This window comes from Clarias gariepinus, chromosome 27, assembly GCF_024256425.1.
Source record: "Clarias gariepinus isolate MV-2021 ecotype Netherlands chromosome 27, CGAR_prim_01v2, whole genome shotgun sequence".
Classification (NCBI taxonomy): domain Eukaryota; kingdom Metazoa; phylum Chordata; class Actinopteri; order Siluriformes; family Clariidae; genus Clarias; species Clarias gariepinus.
The window spans coordinates 20,321,743-20,339,437 of NC_071126.1; the positions used below are offsets into that span (position 1 = coordinate 20,321,743).

At 41.6% G+C, this 17,695-nt stretch overlaps 1 protein-coding gene across 1 annotated transcript in view; it reads left to right on the forward strand.

Moving 5' to 3' along the window:
* The first annotated feature begins 589 nt into the window (after window positions 1-589).
* Window positions 590-17,695, forward strand: part of LOC128514753 (uncharacterized) — a 31,280-nt gene continuing 14,174 nt past the window's right edge. The window contains exons 1-6 of the mRNA XM_053488599.1: window positions 590-761; window positions 1,094-1,438; window positions 1,590-1,682; window positions 1,884-2,228; window positions 2,380-2,472; window positions 4,108-4,200. Coding sequence (XP_053344574.1) covers window positions 1,156-1,438; window positions 1,590-1,682; window positions 1,884-2,228; window positions 2,380-2,472; window positions 4,108-4,200 — 907 coding nt within the window. The 5' untranslated portion in view covers window positions 590-761; window positions 1,094-1,155. The remainder of the gene's footprint in view (window positions 762-1,093; window positions 1,439-1,589; window positions 1,683-1,883; window positions 2,229-2,379; window positions 2,473-4,107; window positions 4,201-17,695) is intronic.

Below are 17,695 nucleotides of genomic sequence, written 5' to 3' on the forward strand. Positions count from 1 at the left end.
TTATTGTCCAGCTTATTGTGTAGAAGCTCTAGAGTGTGCTTTGGGTTTAGGTTCCAGCACACAGGACTGATAGAGCTCCAGTAGATCATATCTGTAAAGTCATGTGACTCATCACAGCATCAGAATAGACAAGAATTCACTGTGAGCTTCACATCTCATTACAGCTAATGGACCAATCAAATCAGTCCACAGCTTCAAAACATCCAATCAGGCGTGAGTCTGGACCTGGTTTTCTACTGAACACACAAGTTCATTACCTCACTATCACTTTGTCTAAACAGGAACGATGATCACACTCTTTGTGGCTCTTTACTCTCTGCTTTGTCTCTGCACAACTGGTGAGGAACATTTTAAACTTCAACTTAAAATAGTCATTTCACATGTTTACTAATTCATTAAAATGAAATATTAAACACTTTTTACAGTAAACACTTCTGACATCAAGGAGCTTCATGTGAAAACAGTAAAGCCTGGAGAAGCTGTAACTATGGAGTGTAACATCAAAAGCAGAAGGAATTTTGCTTGGTACAGACAGAGTTTTGGAAAAGTGCCTCAGGTTTTTGCGAGACAGTACGGTAGCACTCAGGGCTACATATTTGCTGAGGGATTTAATGATAACCGCTTCAGTGTTACTGTAAAGGACCAAAAGTTTGATCTTAACATTAATGAAATAAGAGAAGATGATGGAGGAGAATATTTCTGTGGATATGTGGAGGGAAGTACAGTAAAGTTCACATCTGGAACACGTCTGCAGTTTGAAGGTAAACAGTTTTACTCTGATAACCTGCTAATTCCAGATCAACACTTTAACCAGAATTATGTGTACATGTGCATTAAATGTTGAATATTTCACATTATTCATATTTAGTATCATTTCTGTTTATTTGCTGCTTTTCCAATTTATTTGTAAAGGTGAAGAGATGAAACCCTGTCCTACACCTGGAACACTTAACAAAATAATTCAATAACATTAATGCTACTAAAATGAAATCCTTAACATTTTTAGAGTTTAAATTTCTGAAATGTTAAAAACTTTAAAGTAATTGAAAGTTATGTACATTGTTATACATTAAATATTTTTTTTAACTTTCAGGAAAAACTTCTAACATCAAGAATCTTCATGCGAAAACAGTAAAGAGAGGAGAAGCTGTAACTATGGAGTGTAACATTAGTGAGGTCAGAAGCAAATATGCTATCGCTTGGTACAGACAGAGTTTTGGAAAAGTGCCTCAGTTTTTGGTGAGACCGTATAGTCGCACTCTGGGCTACACATTTGTTGAGGGATTTACTGATAGTCGCTTCAGTGTTACTGTAAAAGACCAAAAGTTTGATCTCAACATTAATGAAATAAGAGAAGATGATGGAGGAGAATATTTCTGTGGATATGTGGATGGAAATATACTAAAGTTCACATCTGGAACACGTCTGCAGTTTGAAGGTAAACAGTTTTACTCTGATAACCTGCTAATTCCAGATCAACACTTTAACCAGAATTATGTGTACATGTGCATTAAATGTTGAATATTTCACATTATTCATATTTAGTATCATTTCTGTTTATTTGCTGCTTTTCCAATTAATTTGTAAAGGTGAAGAGATGAAACCCTGTCCTACACCTGGAACACTTAACAAGAACACACACTCTGTTACACACCAGGGTTCAAACAGCAGAGATGGAGAAGGTCAGAGTTTTAATCGAATAAACTTCCTTTTAGTTTTTATGACAAAATAATTTAATAACATTAATGTTACTAACATAAAATATTTAACATTTTTAGAGTAAAAATTTCTGGAATGTTAAAAACTTTAAAGTAATTAAAAGTACTAATATTTTATATTTATATGTACATTGTTATACATTAAATATTAACAAAATTTTACAGGAAAAACTTCTGACATCAAGGAGCTTCAAGTGAAAATGGTAAAGCATGGAGAATTTGTAACTATGGAGTGTAACATCAGCAGGGACAGACACCGCAATAATTTATTTTGGTACAGACAGAGTTTTGGAGAATTGCCTCAGTTTTTGGTGAGACCGTACCCTGGCACTCTGGGCTACACATTTGCTGAGGGATTTAATGATAGACGCTTCAGTGTTACTGTAAAGGGCCAAAAGTTTGATCTCAATATTAATGAAATAAGAGAAGATGATGGAGGAGAATATTTCTGTGGATATGTGGACGGAAGTACAGTAAAGTTCACATCTGGAACATGTTTGCAGTTTGAAGGTAAACAGTTTTACTCTGATAACCTGCTAATTCCAGATCAACACTTTAACCAGAATTATGTGTACATGTGCATTAAATGTTGAATATTTCACATTATTCATATTTACTATCATTTCTGTTTATTTGCTGCTTTTCCAATTTATTGGTAAAGGTGAAGAGATGAAACCCTGTCCTACACCTGGAACACTTAACAAGAACACACACTCTGTTACACACCAGGGTTCAAACAGCAGTGATGGAGAAGGTCAGAGTTTTAATCAAATAAACTATTTTTGTGCCTCAGAGTGGCACAGTGGTAAAGTGGTCTGCCTATCATTCGGAGATCGCTGGTTCGTGCTCCCACATTAATCGCGACTCTACAGCCAATCAGGGGCGTCTGTGAGCTCACGCAAGGGAAAGGAGTGGATAGTGCTGTCCTCCGAGTGTGTTACACCACCCCAACGAGCGAGCAGTTCGAAAAGATGCGGTCGGCTGGCGTCACGTGGTTTGGAGGAAACCTGGCATCACGTGATTCGGCTCTTCCGACTGAGTGGCAGTAGTAGCCTTAATGTGGGAGCCCCGTAGTGACAGGGAGGAATTGGACACAACTAAATTAGAGAGAAATTCTGAAAAAAAAATATATATATATTATAAAAAATAAAAATAAAAATTATATTTTACACATTTTGTGACATTATTTATTATTAAACATTTAACATCTTTACAGGACAAACTTCGGACATCAAGGACTTTTACATAAAAACAGTAAAGCCTGGAGAATCTGTAACTATGGAGTGTAACAATACTGAGGTCAAAAACAAAAATAGTTTAGCTTGGTACAGACAGAGTTTTGGAAAAGTGCCTCAGGTTTTTGCGAGACCGTACCCTGGCACTCCTGGCTACATATTTGCTGAGGGATTTAATGATAACCGCTTCAGTGTTACTGTAAAGGACCAAAAGTTTGATCTTAACATTAATGAAATAAGAGAAGATGATGGAGGAGAATATTTCTGTGGATATGTGGAGGGAAGTGCAGTAAAGTTCACATCTGGAACACGTCTGCAGTTTGAAGGTAAACAGTTTTACTCTGATAACCTGCTAATTCCAGATCAACACTTTAACCAGAATTATGTGTACATGTGCATTAAATGTTGAATATTTCACATGATTCATATTTAGTATCATTTCTGTTTATTTGCTGCTTTTCCAATTTATTTGTAAAGGTAAAGGGATGTAACCCTGTCCTACACCTGGAACACTTAACAAAATAATTCAATAACATTAATGCTACTAAAATGAAATCCTTAACATTTTCAGAGTTTAAATTTCTGAAATGTTAAAAACTTAAAAGTAATTGAAAGTTATGTACATTGTTATACATTAAATATTTTTTTTAACTTTCAGGAAAAACTTCTAACATCAAGAATCTTCATGCGAAAACGGTAAAGAGAGGAGAAACTGTAACTATGGAGTGTAACATTAGTGAGGTCAGAAGCAAATATGCTATCGCTTGGTACAGACAGAGTTTTGGAAAAGTGCCTCAGTTTTTGGTGAGACCGTATAGTCGCACTCTGGGCTACACATTTGTTGAGGGATTTACTGATAGTCGCTTCAGTGTTACTGTAAAAGACCAAAAGTTTGATCTCAACATTAATGAAATAAGAGAAGATGATGGAGGAGAATATTTCTGTGGATATGTGGAGGGAAGTACAGTAAAGTTCACATCTGGAACACGTCTGCAGTTTGAAGGTAAACAGTTTTACTCTGATAACCTGCTAATTCCAGATCAACACTTTAACCAGAATTATGTGTACATGTGCATTAAATGTTGAATATTTCACATTATTCATATTTAGTATCATTTCTGTTTATTTGCTGCTTTTCCAATTTATTTGTAAAGGTGAAGAGATGAAACCCTGTCCTACACCTGGAACACTTAACAAGAACACACACTCTGTTACACACCAGGGTTCAAACAGCAGAGATGGAGAAGGTCAGAGTTTTAATCAAATAAACTATTTTTGTGCCTCAGAGTGGCACAGTGGTAAAGTGGTCTGCCTATCATTCGGAGATCGCTGGTTCGTGCTCCCACATTAATCGCGACTCTACAGCCAATCAGGGGCGTCTGTGAGCTCACGCAAGGGAAAGGAGTGGATAGTGCTGTCCTCCGAGTGTGTTACACCACCCCAACGAGCAAGCAGTTCGAAAAGATGCGGTCGGCTGACGTCACGTGGATTGGAGGAAACCTGGCATCACGTGATTCGGCTCTTCCGACTGAGTGGCAGTAGTAGCCTTAATGTGGGAGCCCCGTAGTGACAGGGAGGAATTGGACACAACTAAATTAGAGAGAAATTCTGAAAAAATATATATATATATATTATAAAAAAAAAATAAAAAATTATATTTTACACATTTTGTGACATTATTTATTATTAAACATTTAACATCTTTACAGGACAAACTTCGGACATCAAGGACTTTTACATAAAAACAGTAAAGCCTGGAGAATCTGTAACTATGGAGTGTAACAATACTGAGGTCAAAAACAAAAATACTTTAGCTTGGTACAGACAGAGTTTTGGAAAAGTGCCTCAGGTTTTTGCGAGACCGTACCCTGGCACTCAGGGCTACATATTTGCTGAGGGATTTAATAATAGACGCTTTAGTGTTACTGTAAAAGACCAAAAGTTTGATCTCAATATTAATGAAATGATAGATGATGACAAAGGAAAATATTTCTGTGGATATGTGGAGGGAGCAATACTAAAGTTCACATCTGGAACACATCTGCAGTTTGAAGGTAAACAGTTTTACTCTGATAGCAGCCATGGAAAAGCTAAGAGTTAGTATCAGTTAAGCTTCCTTTCTATTTTTTATAACAGAATATATTTTATTTACCATTGGATTACTGGTAATCATGATCATCATTTAAAATGCCAATAATATTTTATTTTTATTGTTATTATTATTATTATTATTATAATTATTATCATTAGTAGTAGTAATAGTAGTATTTATAGAGTTACTGTATAAAGTTGTCACCAAAATGTGAATCCTTTCTCCATTTAAACTTTACTTGTGTGTATTATTGTTTAGGTGCTTCATCAAACAACCATCAAACTCCCACCAATCAGGTAATCCTATTAACTGTGATTTTGTTCTGTTAAATAAATACACATATTTATAAGTATCATAAGTAATAATTATTTTTTTTATTTTGTAATCCGCTTTTGTTTAGCCTGATGATGTCTAGCTAAGAAAACTTCATCTTCCAGAACATCGAGAGACACGAGGCATCAAACTGTTTATGTAATAATTTACCCAGTTTGATGGTCATGTATATTTGTTGCTGTTTTTGCTGTTTCCATGTTAACACTGAACCTCATTTATGGGCTTTATTTGATGAACACAGCTTTTAAAAATGATTAATATACTACATTCTGCTCTTTTTTTCTTGAATTAATGAAACCTTTCTATTTAGGACATTTTCTCTTGCAAGTGATTTCTTTAATGTAAAAGAGCATTGTTATTGATTAAAATATAAATACTCAATAAAACAGATATAATGATGTATAATGATATGCCCATGTTTCATGTATCCTATGTAACTTTTTTAAACGGTTTACTTTGTGCCTCCTTTATAAATTCTACAAATGGCACATTTATATAAACCATGGAGGTTTAATTTGGGAGACAACATGACAAAAAAGATTTAATAGGAAATCACTTTTTTTTACTCAAGACATTGTGAGATACCAAAATCGATACTCATACATATATGCCTTATATTTTTATCTTAATTATATGTTTATATATTTGTACAGAATATAAATGTACATTTTTTTAATGCAGCTATTTTAATTATTTAACTACATGCAGAATATCCAGCAGTGAGGACTTCATGTACTTTTCTGATAACAAAATTGTCCAAAAAAATAGGATTTAAAACTCAAAAATTTTATTAATGCAGATGAGCATTATAAGAACGGAACCTACTACTCATCTCTTCTGCAAATTCATCAACCAGTATATTACTGTAGAATCTATACCGACACATTTTCTCAAGCAGATAGTGCCAGAAATAACAGAACCCTGTTGAAAATAATTCACACAATAATTAAAAACTCTTCACTCAGCATTGGGTATGTTCCAAAATCTTTTCAATTGTCAGTTATTAAACCGATAATTAAGAAACCTGACCTGTCAGTTGTCCAATTATAGGCTGATATCAAACCTCCCCTTTATCGCTAAGATTCTGGAAAAGATAGTAGCGGAGCAGCTATGCTCATATTTTCATTAGAAATGGCATACATGAACTGTAACAGTCAGGAATTAGGCCTCATCACAGCACAGAAACAGCACTTGTTAAAGTAGTAAATGACCTCATATTGGCCTCTGATCAGGGTAATGTCACTATACAGTACTTGTGTTACTCGACCTCAGTGCAGTATTCTTTTTCAAAGATTAGAAAATGTAGTAGGAATTTAGGGTACAGCCCTCTCCTGGCTCAGATCCTATTTGACTGATCATTATCAGTATGTAGATTTAAATGGTGATTATTCTTCATGTTCTCTAGTGGAGTTTGGGGTTTCATAGGGTTCAGTTTTAGGCCCACTGCTTTTTTCTCTTAACATGCTTCCTCTGGGCAACATAATTCATAAATATGGTATTAGTTTTGCCTGTTATGCTGATAACATACAGGTGTATGTTCCAGCAAAGCCAGATGAGTAAAACAAGCTTAATTAAGTTGAGCAATGTGTGCAGGACATAAGAGACTGGATGTTAATTAACTTCCTGCTGCTTAATCCTGACAAAAAGTTATTTCTGGTTATTTGACCACATGCAGCTGAAAATAAAGCTTTTTTTTAATCAATTGCAACAGTAAAATATCTTGCAATTAAGGCAGATGTAAATATTATTCCAATGATAGCATTCTTTCATCTCAGAAATGTTGCCAAGATAAGGAATATTTTGTCACTAAATTATGCAGAAAAATGAGTCAATGCTTTTATCACCTCTAGGTTGGACTATTGTAACACCTTACTGTCTAGATATTCAAATAGATGCATAAACAAGCTCCAGTTAGTCCAGAATGCAGCAGCAAAATCGAACTTAGTCACACACTACAGGTAATTTGAAAACGTCTCGGGTTACTTTGCTTTAACCCTGTTCCCTGAAAAGGTGGAAACGAGATGCTGCGTGAAAACGCTATGAGAACATCTTTTCATGTTGCCGATTGTAAAGCATGTGCGTATCAAACACACCAAAGGTGAATTCCTCAGATTGATTTGTCTGAACAGACGTCCGGTCACGTGGCAGTGCGGCATTGGGACGCAGCATCTCGTTCCCGCCTTTTCAGGGAACAGGGTTACAGCAAAGTAACCCGAGATGTTCTCTTTCAAAGGCTACACTCGATGCTGCGTGAAAACGCTATGGGAACGAGAGTATCAACGTCGCTGCACTGCAAGTGTCTGGACCCCTGAGTTGTGTAGCGTGTGCACACAAGGCCGAGAGGTCTCAAAACTACGTCTGGGATACTGACTCGAGGACTCGTGAGCCCGGAGTGGCATGAACATCCAGACTATATAATTTAACAAATGTGTGCGGGGAGGAAACCCTCTGCATCACACACTTGCTGCAGGGGAATACCTCTTGCTAGTGCAATAGATGAGGCGATCCCCTTGGTTGAATGAGCCCTGATTCCTAGAGGCAAAGTAAACCCACGTGCCTCATAGGAGAGGGCAATAGCATCTCTCGGTTGCGGCCCCAAAACATGTAAAAGCTGCTCTGACTTACGCCACTGGCTAATGCGGTGGACGTAAATCTGAAGAGCACGTACTGGACAGTAAGTGAAGTCTCTCCTGCTCCGAAGCTGTAAGACGGAGGACAGAAGGCTTCAAAAAATTATAGGGTGCATGTTGTTAATGGAACTTTCGGAAGATAGTTCAGTGAGGATGCAAAATGGCGCTGACTAGCCCAGAGGCAAGTCTAGGCAGGATGGGGAGACTGACAGATCTCCAATCCTCTTTTAGATAGGCTATTAGAAAAAACATTTTAAGGGTCAGAAAACTGAGGCACTGACTCTAGTGGTTCAAAAAAAGGGGGTGTTTTCCCACAGTAACCCCATCAATTAGGATGTGACAGGCTGAAAAAGCAGTTACGTACGTCCTGGGAGTATTTGGGCACAAGCCCGAGGACAACTTTTTCTTGCAGAAACTCCAGCACTGAAACAATGCAGCAGTGGACTGGGTCTACCTGCTTCGTCATGCACCAACTTTCAAATTTTTTTCATTTGAGGGCATAAGCTCTTCTAGGGGAGGGAGCCCTAGCACTTATAATTAATAGTCTTAATTTTGCTGGCTGGGAGACCAGCTTGACTTAGTTGGTCCCGTTGAGGGACTGAACGTGAAGGTTCCAAAGCTTGGGCCGGGGGTGAAATATCGTCCCCTGCGCGTGAGACAGAAAATCCCACCTCATTGGAATCACCCATGGTGAGCCGTTGAAGAGGGATACTAGATCCGAGAACCACACTCTGGTCTCAAAACTACGTCTGGGATACTGACTCGAGGACTCGTGAGCCCGGAGTGGCATGAACATCCAGACTATATAATTTAACAAATGTGTGCGGGGAGGAAACCCTCTGCATCACACACTTGCTGCAGGGGAATACCTCTTGCTAGTGCAATAGATGAGGCGATCCCCTTGGTTGAATGAGCCCTGATTCCTAGAGGCAAAGTGAGCCCACGTGCCTCATAGGAGAGGGCAATAGCATCTCTCGGTTGCGGCCCCAAAACATGTAAAAGCTGCTCTGACTTACGCCACTGGCTAATGCTGTGGACGTAAATCTGAAGAGCACGTACTGGACAGTAAGTGAAGTCTCTCCTGCTCCGAAGCTGTAAGACGGAGGACAGAAGGCTTCAAAAAATTATAGGATGCATGTTGTTAATGGAACTTTCGGAAGATAGTTCAGTGAGGATGCAAAATGGCGCTGACTAGCCCAGAGGCAAGTCTAGGCAGGATGGGGAGACTGACAGATCTCCAATCCTCTTTTAGATAGGCTATTAGAAAAAACATTTTAAGGGTCAGAAAACTGAGGCACTGACTCTAGTGGTTCAAAAAAAGGGGGTGTTTTCCCACAGTAACCCCATCAATTAGGATGTGACAGGCTGAAATAGCAGTTACGTACGTCCTGGGAGTATTTGGGCACAAGCCCGAGGACAACTTTTCCTGCAGAAACTCCAGCACTGAAACAATTCAGCAGTGGACTGGGTCTACCTGCTTCGTCATGCACCAACTTTCAAATACTTTTCATTTGAGGGCATAAGCTCTTCTAGGGGAGGGAGCCCTAGCACTTATAATTAATAGTCTTAATTTTGCTGGCTGGGAGACCAGCTTGACTTAGTTGGTCCCGTTCAGGGACTGAACGTGAAGGTTCCAAAGCTTGGGCCGGGGTTGAAATATCGTCCCCTGCGCGTGAGACAGAAAATCCCACCTCATTGGAATCACCCATGGTGAGCCGTTGAAGAGGGATACTAGATCCGAGAACCATACTCTGGTCGGCCAACAGGGCGCTATCAAATAAGAGGCGCAAACGCTGTTGATGGACCCTTGCCAAGACTCCCGGGAGCAGAGCTATCAAAAAAAAACGCATAAAGGCGTAACCTGGGCCACATACGGGCCAAGGCGTCCAGACCCAGGGGAGCTGGAAAAGTCAGAGGGTAGTAAAGGGGACATTTGCTGATCTTGCGAGGCAAAGAGGTCCACCTCTGCTACATGAAATTTCTCCCAGATTAACTGACTACTTCGGGGTGGGGTTTACATTACCCGTGTGTCAGAGATTGACTGGACAGTACAACTGCTCCCACATTCATATGCCCTGGAAAGTAAATTGCCCTGAGGGACAGGAACCTGGTGCGCTAGCTATTAGTGGCGCAAGCACAGTCCGCCCTGGCGATTATTTTATGAGACTTCCATAGTGCTGTCCACCCACACTAGGGCATGGCAGCCTCTCAAATGCTGGAGGAAGTGCTTTAGGGCCAGAAATAGAGCCATCATTTCGAGGCAATTGATGTGCCGCGCGAGAAGATGGCCTCTCCAGCTCCCTTGGGCTGGACGGTCATCTAAGACCGCACCCCAGCCCGAGAAGAAAGCATCTGTCGTTAGCATCTGCGATGACAAGAAGTTAAAGTGGGACCCAGAGAAAAAACCGGGGTCTAAACCACATAGGAAGGGTCGAAGCACCTGGCGTGTAACTTTACTGGGGATTTGCCTTAGAGTGAAATCCCCTGGTTCTTAGCCACAACTGACATGCTCTCATGTGCAAAGGCCCAAAGGTGTCACCGTGGATACAGCTGCCATGAGAGCTAAGATCTCTGAAAGTGATGGTGACTTTCTGGTCTAGCTTGATTTCCTTAAGGGTGTTGAGAATAGATTCAACTTGAGCGGGAGACAGCTGTGCCCGCTTACGATCGAATCCCATGTGGCACCCAATGTGTTGTCCTTTAAGACAACAGGAAAGAACACGCTTTTTGTGGCGTTGGGTCTCAATCCTAAGAAACAAAGATGAGCTAGGACGACATGCTGATGTCCAAGCGCTAGCTACTAAGACTAGGCCAGCCAGTCGTCTATGTAATTCAATATGGATGCTCTGGAGTTATAAGAGCCAGAACTACATCCATGCATTTTGTATATGTGCGGGTGAGAGAGCTAGACCAAATGGAAGGACCCGATACTGGTAAGCTCTCCCCAAAAGCGAACCTCAGGAACCTCCTGTGCTGTGGCAATATTTCTATATGAAAATAAGCATCCTTCAATCGATTGTCACAAATCAATCGCTTGGTAGGATTTGAAAGCAATTACTTTGACAGTCAACATTTTGAAGCTGTATTATTCATTTTTGATAGCGGGACAGCCCGCGAAATCTAAAAATTGGACGCAGCCCTCAGTTCCTCTTGAAACCAAGAAAGACTGACTGTAGTAGCCTGACTCACTGTCTGGTAGGGGAACATATTCCCTGGCCCCATTCTCCAGCAACTTCTGTCGATGTGCAAACTGAATCCTGTAGCCTTTGTCTACAGTCTTTAGTACCCTGGGAGATAAGCCTGGCAGTAGCTTGCACGCTGCCAGCTGTACTTCCGAATGGGGTACAAGTTTTAGTACTTCGACTGCACGAGGGGTGTTAGTGGCTCGAAATCTTGGGATGTAGCAGGATAAAACCGAGGCACTAACATATCTTTAGAGATCGGTGTTGTCCGAAACACCAGAGGCGGCGGAAACTGAACACCGACCCGCTGGGTCCCCGTGATCTTAGGGAAAGACCGCTGAGTGCCGATCCCTGGGGGGATGGGGGCCGGAAGGTGAAACAGGAGCATCAAGGAGGAATGTTCTGTTCTTATTTTTGATGCCTGTTAGATTTAGCCATAAGTGTCTTTCAGCAGTCACCAAAGAGGCCATAGAACGGCCAAAAGCACAGGCTGTCTGTTTAGTTGCATGCAGGGATAAATCAGTAGCCCGGCGTAATTCAGTGAATGATTCTTGATTCACCATGCTGCTCGTGCTTAGATCTTTCAGCAGATCAGCCTGGTACGCCTGCAAAACCGCCATGGTGTGCAAGGAAGCGCCGGCCTGACCTGCTGCTTGAAATGCTTTCCATAAAAGGGTAGAACAAGTTCTACATGACTTGGAGAAAAGTGTTGGTTTCTTTAATGAAGATGATGCTGCAGGAGAGAGATAGCCCGCAAGCGTCTCTTCTATCTGGGGCATCATTGTGTAGCCTCGTGTTTTTGCATCCACGATATTCAAATAAAACGAAGTCGATGGAACAAAAATACTGAAAGAAATAGGATTTCTCCAAGAACGAGATATTTTGTTGTGGAGGTCATCAAAAAGTGGGAGAGAGCGGCGTTGTGGCTCCATCTCCTGGCCACCAGACAGGAATCTGTCGTGTAATTTTGAGTGTTTTGGGTGAGCTTGCTCCTGTGGCCAATCAATATGCAGTCGTTCGACTGCTCACGTTATAACTTTAAGCAGCTCCTCATATTCTCTCTCCTCTTTGGAGGAGCGTTCTGAGGAAGCTACTTCCATTTCCACAAAAGCAGGAGAGTGAGTCTCTTCAACGCACCCACGAGAAGCACCGGAGTGCGCTCGTGAAGTGGAAGGAGAGAGTTCGGGATCGGGGGAGAGGGCGAGAGAAAGGAGGGACTCCGTCTATGCGCGGCGCGCACGAAGCAGCTTCATGGGAAGAAGATCACAGTGCTTACACTCTCTATTAAGCCCTTCGAGAGCATGCTTCTCACCCAAACATTCAAAGCAGAATGTGTGAAGATCGCAATTCGAAAGGAAATTATCGTACGGAGGGGAATATCTAGCTCTAAACTCCACCATTATTGTCTGGTGAGTTTTATAAGCTTTAGATTTGCTGTTAGATTTTTAGTGATGAAGGCAAAAGATCTGAGGAATGTTTCCGGTTCACCTGTATTTATAACCTGCAGGTGCGTCTAATCAGATGACGTCACCCTACCGAGATTATATAGGCAAAAATTTGGCGTGTTTGATACACACATGCTTCACAACCGGCAACATGAAAAGATGTTCCCATAGCGTTTTTACGGAGCATCGAGTGTAGCCTTTGAAAGGGAACACTAATTAGCTTATTGTGCATGTTTTTGGACTGTGGGAGGAGACTGGAATACCTGGAGAAAACAACTACAACCCTGTAACAGGATAAATGTCATAGAAGATTAATGAATGAATAAATGAATAGTTTACATTTACTATATTACCTTGATTTGATGGCTAGGCATTCTTTCTCATTAGTGCAGTATTTACATGTCCATGCTGACAGCATTCTCTAAGCAGTTAGGTATTTATTGGTTTGTTATATAGGGCTATTGGGTCAATGCTGTACATGTTTGGCAATTTTGCCTGCAGTTTGCATCAACCACAATATTCATGACCAACCAATAGTGTGGTCTGGGTGCAGAAGCAACGCTGTATTTAACCAGTGAGCTAACACATGGGTTACATCATGTGTACAGTATATACATTTTACCACTGAATATGTGTTGTATACACCTGTCATACAGCCACACATTTAGACTTTGAAAAATGATGATGATAACCAAAGTCACTCAGCCAATGCATTATTGTTAAAAATATTAGGTACTTAATGTTACAATAGTCAAAAAATGACAAGTAGGTTCCGTTGCACTGATTGACTGATTGAGTAGCCTAAACTCAAGCAATTACTTTGCGGGAACAACGTAGGCTGGGCTGCCCATGATGGCAAGGGCCTTTTGGTCTCGTGTAGCATCGTTCCGCTGGTATGTTTTCTACTCATGTATGCGGTACTCCTCTCCTCTGTGGTCCTGAGAGAGGACAGTGCCAAGCCTGGAGTGTCAGGCATACATATGCAACAAAAAGGGTAGTATTCACCAAAGTCGGAGTTTCAGAGGATTGGGGAAGCTGGTGAAGAGGGTTATTACGTAGTTGCTGGAATGTGGTCTGTTTCTGAAGTCCATCACACTTTTTCTGGTTGACCTTTTTTTTGAGTAAATCCAAAAGAGCTGCTGCCACATCAGTGAAGTTAGAAACACAAGAAAGCCTGTACCTGAGTGAAGGGATATTTGATGTTCTATGGACTGTGCCTAGTCAGCACTTTCTTGAGTTTGCTGTTAGCCTGTGTGGTTGGAGGAGAGTGGATATCTTGAGCAAGGTGAATCAAGAGGGTAGTTGGTATTATGCTTGGGTTCTTGGTAAGGCCGGTGACACAGAGGTCAAATGTGGTGATCAAGGCCAGCTGAAACTAAAAGCAATGCCACGGAGGTGGTCATGGGTAAGTGGCAACTTAGTTTGGCTTCCGGTGTCACGGCTCCTTAGCAACAGTCAGCAATAGTTTTTTAGCATCTCCTTCACCTGCTGCAGGTCAGGTGGTGTGTGCCAAGTGGTGATCCTTGAGTCTCCTTGAGGTTATCAAAATAAAACTTGTTGCTTTTAGATCAAAAGTGTAGTGAGAATCTCAGCACTTCTAAACAGAAGTATGTTTATGTATCCTCTCCTATAATTTCTTTAAAGCTTGGCAGATTGTGTCCAGATTTGGCACTATACCCAAGTCACACTGCCCCATTATTCACTAAACAACCAGCTGTCAGGCTCCTGGATGATAAGTTGGAGTTCTGCCATATCAGATAATTTGGCCACCTGACTTGCCACCTGAGCATATTTATGACCTGATTTTGCACAAATTTGTGTAAAATCACACAAATGTACCTCTGCTCATGCCATCAGTTCTCACTGCAAAGACAGTCCATACTTCTGCATCTTCTCAATCATTTTTTCAACATACTATTTTCTTTGCATTTTTTTTCACTTTCACTTTTTCTGCAAAAGCCACGACTGCTAAGATTACCTCTGCTTTTCTTCTGAGCATGCTACATTTTGTTCGAATAAAACTTGTTTGCGGTTTTTGTTTTAATGTACATTGTGAGCCCTCACAACACGCACAGTAAGTCAAACATACCGTATTATCAGAGAGATTGCAGGTACAAATCAGTTGCTAAACTGATAAAAAAAATGAAGTGTGAGTTTACACAAAAAAAAAAAAAAAAAATCACACTGTCTGTCCACCTTAATGATTAACTGATTTTTCATCACTACACTAAAACTTCCATCAGAAAACACTGCACCGGATCTGACTACACCAAAGTAGTAAGTCTACTCTCACGCTATAAGGGATGATTACACTGTACAATTACAGTAAATAAACTTGATGGACACGCGCCCACATCCAAATCATTTGGCATAATTCCCCCAGAATAACTCAGGAAAGGTGAAACTAAGTAAGTAAAAATAGAGGACAAACTTTTTCATGATACCTAGCTAATGTCTGTTTACAAAAAGTAAGCTGCGATATACTGCTTTAAAAGTAATACATAATTCTTTTGTCCATGTTTTACCATAAAATAAGAAATGTTTAGGGGAAAGCATATTGATGCATTGATTTACCATTTGGACTTTTTGCTTTTCTTAGGAAAGTGGTGGTTTATTACTAAACACAACTTGGTAAACTGTAACAATGCGAATAAATAAACACGAATTCCGCAGCCTATATGTGTGTGTGTGAGTGTGTGTGTGAGAGAGAGAGAGAGAGAGAGTTCCCTTTTAAAGGCTACACTCGATGCTGCGTGAAAACGCTATGGGAAAATTTTTTTCGTGTTGCCGGTTGTGAAGCATGTGTGTATCAAACATATAATCTCAATCAGCTTATATAATCTCAATCAGGTGACGTCGTCTGATGAGACGCACCTGCAGGTTATAAATAGGAGTAAACCGGAAACATTCCTCAGATCTTTTGTCTTCATGACCGCATTGTGAGCGTGTGTCACAAACAAAGCAAATAAAAATTAAAAAGCAAAGAAAAGTGTTAACTCACCGATATAATGGCGGAGTTTAAAACTAGAGGTGTCCCTCCGTGTAAGAATTTTCTCGCGGAGGGCGATCTCCACACTTTTTGCTTTGAGTGTTTGGGGGAAAGTCATGCTCTCCAAGGGCTTGAGGGAGGCTGTGAACACTGTGATCTTCTTCCCATGAAGGTGCTTCGCATGCCCCTCGCATTCTTTAGAGAGCCACAAGCCGCGCTGCATTCCTGGGGATCAGAAGCCGATCTGGCCAAGGCGCGAGAGACAGAGTCACCCCTCATTTCTCTCGCCTCTGTTCCGATCGCGAAGTCTCTCCTTCCACTTCACAAGCGCACTCCGGTGCTTCTCGTGAGTGTGTAGAAGAGGCTTGCTCTCTTGCTTCTGTGGAAATGGAAGTAGCAACCTCAGAATGCTCCTCTAAGGAAGATAGTCATAACACGTGCAGTTGAGCGGCTGCACATTGATTGGCCACAGGAGCAAGCCTTCCCCAAACGCTTAAAATTAGATGACAGATTTCTGTCGGGTGGCCAAGAGATGGAGCCACAACGTCGCCACCAGGGTTTTGGGAAGCTAGGCTTTATGAACAGGTTTTTGGAAAATTTCTCCCACGCCGTGCTCAAGAGTCGAGACTGTCGGCCACCCAGTCTCGATCAGATCTGATTCTCGCCAGACGGGAGGTGCAGAAAGAAAGCGTCAGCAGCGGGCACCCCCTCGTAAAGAATGGGGTACGGCCCGCCGCTCCTCACAGGCCCCCTTAAAGAGGTCAGATCACCGCACTGTCTTCTTTTCAAAGAAGTTGTCCTGAAGCTTATGTGCCCAGGACCGTGGGAAAGGACCCCCCCGGGGAGGGGCGCGTAACACCCTTTCACATAGGAAGATGCCCTCCCTGGCACCCCCAGGGGGTCGGTGCTCAGTTTCCGTCGCCTTTGTTGTTTCGGACAACACCGGCCTCCAACAGTACGTTAGTCCTTCGGTCTTGCTGTAATCCAGGATGCCGAACCACTAACACCCCCCCGTGTAGCCGAAGTGCTAAAACTTGTGCCCCTTTCGTAGAAGCTGGCAGCGTGGAAGCTTCTGCCAAGCATATCTCCCTGGGTGTTAAAGACTGTAGATAAGGGCTACAGAATTCAGTTTGCACATCGCCCTCCGCGTTTCAACAGCGTGATTACCACCTCTGTGATACCGGAAAGGGCGCATCTGTTGACTCTTAAACTGCAGACATTGCTGGAAAGAGAGGCCATAGAACAGGTTCTCCTTCCAGACATAGAGTCAGGCTACTACAGTCATTATTTCCTGACTCCCAAGAAAGACGGGGGGCTGCGTCCAATCCTAGATCTTCGCGGACTGAACCGCTATTTAAAAAAGTACAAATTCAAGATGTTGACTGTCAAAAGCATTGTTTCACAAATTTAACCAAGGGATTGGTTTGTGACAATAGATCTGAAGGATGCATATTTTCACATAGAAATTTTGCCACAACACAGGAAGTTCCTGAGGTTCGCTTTCAGGGGGAAAGCTTACCAATATCGGGCCCTTTTATTTGGTCTAGCTCTATCACCCCGCACATACACAAAGTGCATGGATGCAGTCCTGGCTCCCTTGCGACTCCAGGGCATCCGTATTTTTAATTAAATAGACGACTGGCTCATTCTGGCCCAGTCTCAGGAGCTAGCGCTTCGACATCGGGATGTCGTCCTAGCTCATCTTACTAATTCATTAGGATTGAGACTCAATGCTGTGAAAAGCATTTTCTTCCCAGCTTACAGGACAACATACTTGGGTGTTATTTGGGATTCGATTGTTATGCGGGCACAGATGTCTCCTGCTCATATCGAATCCATTCTCAATGCCCTGAAGGAAATCAGGCTAGACCGGAGAGTGACTGTACATCACTTTCAAAAATGTTTAGGCCTCATGGCAGCTGCATCCACGGTGACGCCTTCTGCACATGAGAGCTTTTCAGTTGTGGCTAAGAGCCAGGGGACTTCATGCAAGGGCCAATCCCCGAAGGCAAAAAAGGGTTACGCGCAGAGGACTTCGTACCCTTTCTACGTGGTAAGACCCCGGTTCCTG